The sequence below is a fragment of the Gadus macrocephalus genome, chromosome 7 (assembly GCF_031168955.1).
Source record: "Gadus macrocephalus chromosome 7, ASM3116895v1".
Classification (NCBI taxonomy): Eukaryota; Metazoa; Chordata; class Actinopteri; order Gadiformes; family Gadidae; genus Gadus; species Gadus macrocephalus.
In genome coordinates, this window is record NC_082388.1 from 17,867,998 (window position 1) to 17,878,485 (window position 10,488).

General features: G+C 44.8%; 1 protein-coding gene across 1 annotated transcript in view; it reads right to left on the minus strand.

Annotated features, from left to right (window-relative positions):
• Window positions 1-10,487, minus strand: part of LOC132461389 (kin of IRRE-like protein 3) — a 158,172-nt gene extending 147,685 nt beyond the window's left edge. Inside the window, exon 1 of the mRNA XM_060056480.1 lies at window positions 10,445-10,487. Coding sequence (XP_059912463.1) covers window positions 10,445-10,487 — 43 coding nt within the window. The remainder of the gene's footprint in view (window positions 1-10,444) is intronic.
• Between the last annotated feature and the right edge of the window lies 1 nt (window position 10,488).

Consider the following 10,488-nt stretch of genomic DNA (forward strand, 5'->3'; position numbering starts at 1 on the left):
TTGTGATATGAGTTCATTTATCATGCATTTATTCATTGATTTAAGAGTTGTTTGAAAGGAGCCATCAGATTTCAGCCAGGAAACTCTTGCAGCTCAGTCCTTTTCTCAGGGTAAAGTTTCTTCCACGACAGCCTTCAACAAAAATGTTGATGTTCGTTACCTGAACCACGTGGAACTGCTGAATCTAAGAGTCTTAGCCATTCTAGTAAAGGCCACATCCTGCACAATGCTATACGTCTGCTCTGCGGCAGCAGAGTGCTTCAACCCTTTTTCTAACCTGGACCACAAAAGTGGTATTTAAATGGCTTCATCACAAAACGATCCTATGCTTGAGTTGCCTTGGATGAAGTGAGTGTCAGTGTCCTCCTAAAGAGTAGTAGTGGTCGTACTGATTCCACATTTATAATCTGGCACCACATTTTTCATGATATCTTTTCTAAATATGTTTTTGAGGAATAAACTGTATATTGATAGAAATTGGTGTGTTTTTTGCAATGAACCATGCTACTATGGTAGATTTGGCTTAGATATCCTTACTCTTCAAATCAGGGGTGTCAAACGTTTAATCCGGCCATGGGGGGAAATAGGCTTAACCTCAAATGCCAAAAATGCATGCTGCACAACAACCTAACCCAAAAAACTGATAAGAAAGTAGGTACATCAAATTGATAAAATACTTCCCAAACTAACTTGGGTGGCACTACATGCCATACTAGGCCCATAATAATCAGAAGAAGGTTAAAAAGCTGCTAACTGCTTACGTCAACCTGCAAGATGTCCCTGTCAAAGAGAAGAAAAGTTGATACAGAAGAAAAAGGTTCTGAAGGATAAATGTTTATTCACTGCAGGCAATAGAAAAACAATTGCGCCCAAGGCAAAAATAATATATTCGCCAAGATTATAATACCCACAGAGATTGAGAAACACACAAGTGAACTTTGTGAATAATTTTATATTTTCAGGCGTATCAGAAGTATTTCATTGTTTATGTCCATCACCAATGAAGCAGCATTTGAATGTTATGGTCTGAAACCTCAAATGAGGTTGTGTCACCCCTCCTTTGAAAAAAGGAGGGGTGAAAGCTTGAAAGCCACTTGAAAGCCACTCAAAAAAAGAATAAGTTCCCGATCCACCAGCCAATGAAGCCATCAGAAGAGAAGCTTTATTAGACATTATGAGTCGGGTAACAGGGGACAGGCCTTTGCTCAGCCCTCACTAGACCACAAAGGGTTGAGTAGACGGGTTCACAAGAAGCCTGCGCAGAGATAATTGATTATGGACTCCCAAGGCTACTGCCAGTCATAAAATAATGGCATTGAATCTTTTTTGGACGTTCCCCACCACCATGGCAAGATAATAAGGGGAGCTAAAATAATGTGTGTGGGTGTGTCTGTCTGTTTGTGTGTGCATTTCTGCATGTGCGTGTGTGTCTGTGCGTGGGTTTTTTTGGACGGTTCCTCTGTGCCTTGTGTGTGGCAGATTTCAGTGTTGACACCAGGCTCTAACGACAAAATTGTTGGCAAATGGCAGCCGACGTAGTGGCATTCATGAAGCAGGGAGGGTGCCACCACCACTGCTGGGCCTGTTTGTGTATATTTGTGTGCGTGGGTGGGAGGTCAATCCAGCACAGGAAGGTGTGGGGGAGGCGGGGAGGGGGGAGACTTTGTGATCGTACCACAATATTTCAATGACACCTCCAGTATTTTCAGATATTTCATTGTTTTTATTTCTTTCTGTTTTACCAGCTATGCAAACTCCAGCTGTTACAAATTGATTCTGGAGTTACCAACAGATGTATTGTAAATATACTTTTATTGTTTGGGAAATGTGCTCTCTACGTGATACCCATCAGTAGAAACAGCAGGAGGCAATGGAGCGGCAAGTCCACCCAGAGACCAGGCCCACCAAGACACCAAGCACACCCAGACACCAAGCACACCCAGAGACCCAGCACACCCAGACACCAAGCACACCCAGAGACCAAGTACCCCCAGACGCCAAGCACACCCAGAGACAAAGCAGATCCAGAGACCAAACACACCCAGAGACCAAGCACACCCAGAGACCAAGTACCCCCAGACACCAAGCACACCCAGAGACCAAGTACCCCCAGAGACAAAGCAGATCCAGAGACCAAGTCCACCCAGAGATAAAGTCCACTCAGAGAACAAGTCCGTCCAGAGACCAAATTCGAACGAAGTGAGCAGAAATACCAATGTCCTCTCACAAAATGCTACATGATGCATTATGGTTTTGATTATGTTTCTGCAAGATGCCCCACCAGCTCGTCGTTTTCATAAAACATTTGATGCTTTTCATCCTTTTCCCTTTGCAACTAGCAATTCCAATTGTTACAAATCTAGTCTAAAATGTGACAAGCAAACGATCAAACGCTTCTAATCGGTCTACCCACCATCCCTGTATCTGTCATCCTTGATAAATCACTAACCTCACTGGTTGCCATGGTGCTGCCATGATGTTGACATGTTGCTGCATATCGCTCAACTTGCGGAACCCTTGATGTATGTTTTGGAGACAAATTTGAGGGGAAATTCAAGCGTAAAAACTGATGAGGAGAGGCTGAATGCAAGAGCTCTTGCATTCAGAGGCGCATTTGGCTGTCGCTGGTGCATTGGCACAGTGATGGGGTTGCATGGTAATGCCAGGGAACACACATCATTATCCGGAGGTGAGGCACTTGGTTCCCACTCACCACCACCCCCACCTTCTACCCCATCACCACCCCTTCCCCATCCCTTCACCCCCATTCCCGCTCCCTTTCCCCGGAGTTCTTGTGTACAAGTTAAAAGACTGATTTACATTTATATTGCGAAAGCAAGGAACATGGTTGTAATTGGTGCTGTAGAGGCTGAGCCCCACATTTAGTGTGAACATGGCTCACACATACATACACACATACACCAGAATGGATAAATATACGTAGAGGCCAATGTATAAAGAGAGGCCTACAAACACACAAACAGATGGCATGCATATTCTGCCGTTAAAACAATAAAATGTTGTGCCTATTGGTAGGCAGCTTTGAGTGAGTTAGAGGGTCCATGTTTGCACGTCTGTGTCCTTGTATGTGAGAGTGAGAAAGAGCGAGAGAGAGGAAACTCAAACTCGCCATGCATATCTCTTTATCCAGGCAGTTAACTGAAGACAGTACCCACAAAACAATAAAACAAATAGCAGCCTCCATGCACAGCCCTTTCCCCTAGTTCTGTCAATAGCATCAGCCCCTGGCTAAGCACTCCTACGTCGTCCAGGTGTCAGGGAGAAAGAGCCAATGGAACTACAATGTGTAACATGTCCCCATGGATCTGTGGTCAACAGACAGCTAAGATGCATGGATAAAGAAGTAGGGGTGTGGGAGAAGGAGGCGAGGGGTCTTGTTGATGTTCCTGCAACACCCAACCCCCCTCCACCCTCCTATTCTAAACCTCTTCAGACACATCTCTCCCTAGGTTGGCAGGCCGGGCAAGCAAATGATGAAATGATTGCAGGAGGCAAAAATACCCGAAAAGATAGTGAACGTGTAAAAAAAATGGGACGGAGAGACTCAGGCAATTGGCCATGCGCCTACAGTACAGTGTGTGTGTGCACTCGGGTCATGTTTACAGCTCGGAGTAGGGAAATGGAACAGGCACAGTAAACAAGTGGGACAGTCATATTAATGGACTGCAGGACTGGTTTGGCAGAGCCCACTGCTCGAGCAGCCTCAGTGCTCGCTTCGATTCGGGAGCTCCTCACCTCGTGGGCGGACAGTCCACAAGGGGCAGAGCATTAATCACCCGGAACTTCTCATTAGCAGGACCCCATGAAGACAAACACGTTCGATTGTTACTATAACCCACACACCCACCCCACCCCTGCCCCGGTCAAACTCCCACACCTGCGCCCAACAAATCACACCTACCAGAAATCAATCAACTCGCCTCGACGCCTAGCGATTTCTAGTCGATCAGGGGTGATAAGGGGTAATATCCCAGCTGCTTCTCATTCTCCCGGACCCCCGTGAATGCCTTAATGGCCGTTAGGCGGGCTCCATGCCTGCCTCAGGGCCTGGCGATGCCGGAGGACTTAGCAATACTTTCCTGTGCATTAAGTTGTTCGGCAGAACATTAATCCATTGGTAATCTGGTAGAGAAAGCACGCTGTTCATCAGCGCGGGCTAAAGGACGGGCTGAAGCTGTGCGAATACCTCTGGGTGTATTAGAGGATTCCAATCTTATCCCGCCACACACACACACACAAGAGCCCAAACACACACATCCAATATATGCTGTTTGTTTGCAGCAACAATTTATGATCAGTGTACTGCGAGGCCTGAATATAATGTAGGGAGGATTGCACGGCAGGCTGGGTAGAATGGAGTCAAGAGTGTGTGCTAGTCATATTCAGGGTTAGTTTGTGTTCAGTTGTTATCCATTCATGGCAGAGGTGAAACATCTCTCCCACACTCCATATATGCAGTGTGAGGTTACTCTCTGTGGTACAGAGAACGGGCTGAGAACAATGACATTACTGACATTTATAGGAACAAGTTGTGAAGTTGTGTCACCCTTACTTGACATTCTTGTTGTATATTTTTTTAAGAAACATAATGATTGTCAATGTTTCAATGTCTCTCTGGGCGCATGTCTTCTCAAATATTATTGATGACAATACAGAGCATGCATTTGATATTTTTCTGTTTAAAATATGTACGCATACTCAATCAAGACAAGGTTACAGGAAACCCATTAGAGGTGAGGGAGGGGTAGTGTAGGGAGGTGCAGGGTTTGGCAGGAGAAGGTTGTCCTTAAAGACGGATGAGGCATACACAATCACAATCACGCTCCACCGCTAAAGTCAATATGGCATCCCTGCCTTTAAAGGATGGGGTGACATGCTGGTCATTACCCCCGCGAGAGAGTGAGAAAGAGCGAGGGAGAGAGAGAATGAGGGAGAGAGAGAGAGAGAGAATATGAGAACGAGAGAGAGAGCAAGGGGGAGAGCGAGAGAGAGAACAATAGAAAAAAAGAGAGTGAGCAAGAGAGAGAGAGGGAGAGAGAGCGAGGGAGATAGCGAGAGAGAGAGGGGGGGGGAGAGAGAGAGAGAGAGAGAGAGAGAGAGAGAGAGAGAGAGAGAGAATGAGAATATGAGAACGAGAAAGAGAGCAAGGGGGAGAGCAAGAGAGAGAACAATAGAAAAAAAGAGAGTGAGAGAGAGAGGGAGAGAGAGCGAGGGAGATAGCGAGAGAGAGAGAGAGAGAGAGAGAGAGAGAGAGAGAGAGAGAGAGAGAGAGAGAGAGAGAGAGAGAGAGAGACAGACAGAAGGAGAGAGATGTTGTTTTGGTCCCTCTTTGGACTTAGAAGATGTTTCAAGTGTGTTGTGGCAGCATGCTCAATCAAGTGACGGCAGCATCATTTCGAAGCCACCACCTACGGTAGCATGAACAACAATGCACAAACAATTCAGGGGGACCATTGTCTCCAATCCCTTAACATTGATATACATAATGTGTTTTAATTTATCTCCGTTGTCGTACACGAGAGATGGAATGAGTGCTTTACCATTCTTGAGGTAATGGTACACATCAAAAATATTTGAGTGTTATGCAATTATTCAACGTGAGAAAAAATACAGATGATGAGAAACTTTCCTTTTTTTGTATAAAATCATTAATCCCTTCACCAAAACAAAGGTACTGTGGGAGCATTGTCACCTGACCTATGTCAGGTGACTCAAATCTTACATCAAAGATAAACCTGCTCTTGTATCTTTTTAACAGCAGCAAATATTAGAAATGATGTATAATATTAATGATACAACCCAGCTCCCACTCTTTAGGAAAAACAGGCCAAATGTTTTTTTGTACGAGATAAAGATATCTAGAAGGATCACTTTAGTTTCAGCACTGGAAGTTTATGTTTCAGCTCCCTCCTTCCCTCTAAAGTTTCTCTCAGTGCGGTAGTTGACTCTAGCTTACTGGTGAAGTAGTTCAGCACATAAAGCTTAACTATCGGCTCTATATCCCCACAGTCCCTGATCAACACTAAAAGCCATTACGAGTTGGAGGCAAAATGTATTAAGTATAAAATATCAGGCTATTCGACATAAGAAAGTGTCTCTATTTCTGCTGCTTTTAATGGCCTGGATAGTGTGGCAGGGAACTGAAATGACTCACTTTATCTTAAGGTTTGAATTTATAGTTGCTCTTACTTTTCATTAAAATGTGCCCTAAACACACAATGAATAGCGGCTATTTTTCTCCTCCAATATGGAAAGGTAACCTATTTCATCAAACCAACTTATAACAGGTCTCCCCGATTTAACTGCTCAGTATTGACTTTTGACTACAGTAACATTTTGCTTGACCCATTAGTGCCACTATTGGTATAGTTAAAAAAGACTTATATATTTAACATCTTCAGTCCCAACCATTGATGCTGCTTTATTTTAAAAGGCGATGCTGTCTGATCTTTCGCCAAGGCAAGGAGGCTGAGGAATCGGTTCACAATAAAGTGGAACCATTAAGTAACTGGGGCAACGGCACATCTAGCAATTAAAAAGCAGAAGCATTAGGAAAAAGCAACCTATTATCTCGGAAGCATGGCAGATCATACTAAGTATTAATGGTGAGGTGGAAGGGTGCATATATCATGATATAATTTACCCCCCTCTTCCCTAAATATTATATTGACATTGCCTTAGCCATAATGCAAATATTTTACCACGCTATTGTGCTGTAAGTAAGTTATACACATAAGTAAACAAAATCCGGTGTGTGCAATAAATTCTCGACCTTCTTCAGTAAGAGAAAAGTCCAACAGTAAAATGTATCTTAAAGAAAAATTCTGCTATCCATAGCAACGGGAATGATCTATGACTTTTTTTATGCACTTCTGAACCAACAAGATTAGTTTACACAACCCAAAATAAGCAAATATCGTCTGCCTTGTAAACAGGATAAATTTGGCAGTTGACTGTAGCTATTGGCAATAATAAAAAAAAAAACATAGATGTGGGACTGGTCTGCAAATCGCACATCCACTCCTTTTTATTTCTCACACTTCTTGGGACAGAACCTTCACCCGGATTCCTTCTGGCCTTTCTTTCAGCAGAACTCAGCCTCAGCCTTGTTATCTTCAGTGGTAGCCCCTGACAAAATAAAGGATATTTCCAATTACACGTGGACATTGGTCACGTCCATCACCGGCGTGGAGCGGTGGCGGGAGGACACACGCAAGGGACAGGCCGTGCACGAGCGGTGTTTGGCTAACTGACCCGCAGCACAATGGAGGCCGCTCACCTGCAATCTTGTTAAAACAACGCACCACTGGTTTTGCAGAGCGTATGCGCGTGAAATGTGTGTCTGTGTGTGTGTGTGTGTGTGTGTGTGTGTGTGTGTGTGTGTGTGTGTGTGTGTGTGTGTGTGTGTGTGTGTGTGTGTGTGTGTGTGTGTGTGTGTGTGTGTGTGTGTGTGTGTGTGTGTGGTGGGAGAGGGGCAGGGGGGGGGGGTGAACAGGCAATATTAAAGTGGAGGATGGGCCTAGGGTGCCTGGTGATCTGACAGCCACAAATACAGAGGTGCTTAGGCTGTCTTTTATTTTTGACGATTCCCGCTCCCTCACCTACTTACATCTCCCTTGTCCCGTCTCTCTGGGCCGCGGTGTACAGGTGGTGCATCTAGCTGCCGATGACGAATATGGCTGCCATCACCTGTGATTATGGTAATGACCCTCATGCAACTTTTGCCTAGGAACAATTAGTCTGTGACTGGTAGTCGTTATGTGTAGTAAGCAGTGTGCAATGGAAGTCTGTTAGCGTCTTTAGTGCATAAGCCTTGGCTTACAGTAAGACTAACACTTTATTAACACTTTATTAATCCCTGAAGGGAAACTGAAGACCCCACAGTTACAACAGAACTGTTGCCCACTTGTGATACATTGCACATGCTCCCAAGAGTATACGCCTTACAATAATCTTGAAAATGAAATTGCTTATCTGAAGTTTGATGTAGTTTATTATACTCCGCCGAAGGTTCACTCCCAATATTCAAGGTGTTGTTCCCTCCAACGGCGACCTGCCATGATTTGCATCGGTTCAATCCCCACCTCAGATGCGGTTTGATTTTCACTGAGTTCCAGAGAACAGAGTAGAAGGAGAGCTCTGCTTCTCTCCTATCCCCTTTTTTTTTGTTGCCCACTGGGGAGAAGGCTATAAAGCACTGCTTCTGGAAATGAAGTAGTCATTTGAACTGCAGCAAATAGCCCCTCTCTCCGACTTACAATTTAGAGAACGCGGCGGTGTGGTGGCGGGGGTATGTGCGCGCGGGTCTGTGCATGTTTTTGTGTGTGTGTGCCTATGTGTGTGTCTGTGTGTGTGGGGGGGAGGGGTGAGAGAGGGGTGGCGTGTAGTAGGCTCACCCTCGACATTGGTGCGCGCACGCTCATACGCTCATAAAACCAGGCAATAAAGCTGCTTTCCTCTTGAGAGTTGATGTACGGTGCCTGAAAGAGGGCTGCTGAGAGCCATATTAAAGGCTTTATTACCAGTGTCAGATTCAAATTAGCACTAGTGTGAGTGTGTGCGTGAGTGTGCAGGCGTACACATCCATCTGTTGTGTGTTGACCACACATGTGAACCGTACCAGGTAGGATTTTTGCTCAAGTCACACATGGCTGACTCCTAATGCCCAGCCTCACCATTAACTTGGGCAATAACGGTTTGAGGACATCCATTTCGGAAGAGGGGAGCGTGGATGGATATGTGAGTTTAAAGCAGGGAAACCGGCACTGCGCCACAACAGGTGAATTAGATTTCAATTTCCCCCCGGGGAGGGAACTTGGAGAACATGGCTGGAAGAGCATCAAGACACTTGATTAAAACCAGCGGAACAGCGCTTTAACTCAGCGTTTGCTTCTTGTTGAATCACCTTGCACACACTCACACAAACACACGCACGCATGCACACGCACACGCACACACACACACAAAAACACATACATATATATTCCAACACATACAGTACATACTTATAAACACACACGTACACACACACAATATACACACACACACACACACACACACATACACACGCACACACACACACACACACACACACACACACACACACATATACACGCACATGCACACACACTCTGTTTCTGTGCAGGGCCAGCACAGGCACTCTAGTATCATTGATTGTGCTAGACTTCAAAGCAAGATCAACAATTCCTTCCAAACAGCTGCATGGGCAACTTTACCTGTTGTAAAGTTCGATTTCGGATTAACATCTTCCACACGAATGTAGAAAAAAATAATAGACACAAATGGGAAACGAGTTTATATCATTGTTTGGTATTTCAGCCCACTGTCAAATTCTAACTGTAAACAGTATTTGGCGCAAATGCAATGACTTCAGCAATAACATTAACAAGAATAACAACAGTGCAATCCGACAAATAATACATTCGTTTCAAGATGTGTGTTTCTGTGTGTGTGTGTGTGTGTGTGTGTGTGTGTGTGTGTGTGTGTGTGTGTGTGTGTGTGTGTGTGTGTGTGTGTGTGTGTGTGTGTGTGTGTGTGTGTGTGTGTGTGTGTGTGTGTGTGTGTGTGTGTGTGTGCGTGCGTGCGGTGCGTACGTGATGCCAATAAATCAGGATGTTTGAACTCCAATTAGAGGAGATAGGCAATTACATAATCGTAAGCGAAAAATGGAAAATATCCAAAGGTATTTTAGGGTAGGCCTACATCGCATTGACAAAGAATGGTTCAGAAAGTAGATCAAGAACACGCTTAAGAGATAATGATTGGACTGCAGATCCATTCATACGAATATCAGCAGGCCTTAGGGCTGCTGTGATGCGACGGATTGCAGCTACTGTGGACATACGTACACATGCAGCTACTGTGGACATGCGAGCGAGAGTAGCCCCCATCCGGTTTGAAAACGGAGATACGCAGCCCAGAGAGCAGTCATTAAAGTGCAGAACCCAACCGAAGATAATTTTTGGTATGGCAAAACGTTCCCTCCTTCTGAAATAGTATTCTACATGCAGCATTTAAATGTGACTTTTAAATCGTGTCTGCAAACTTTTTTTCAAGCAAAATGCAATTAAAAAAGAACTGTCTGTCGTACCCCTTTTTTGGGGAAGATTAGAAGCGGCTTGTTGTATCACTCCAGCTTCCCCTGGTCACCAGCGCGTGAAAGCCACTAAGGACTGCCGGTCAACAACAACATGCGACATCATGTTAAGAAGTGTACAAAATTGAACGATTTTGCGGCATACTGACAGTAGCCTAAATATCCTACCCAAACGCAAGGCACTGTTGTTGGAGCCCCTGCGCGATGCTCGGGGCGCCAGGCGATGCGCGCAGAGCCAAAAGACAAGCCATTCAAAACTTAAACATATGGCGGCAGTGTACGATACAAATGAACAATTTCACTCACCAGCACCGGCGAAACACGAAAAGATAAACAGCCAGTGAATCATC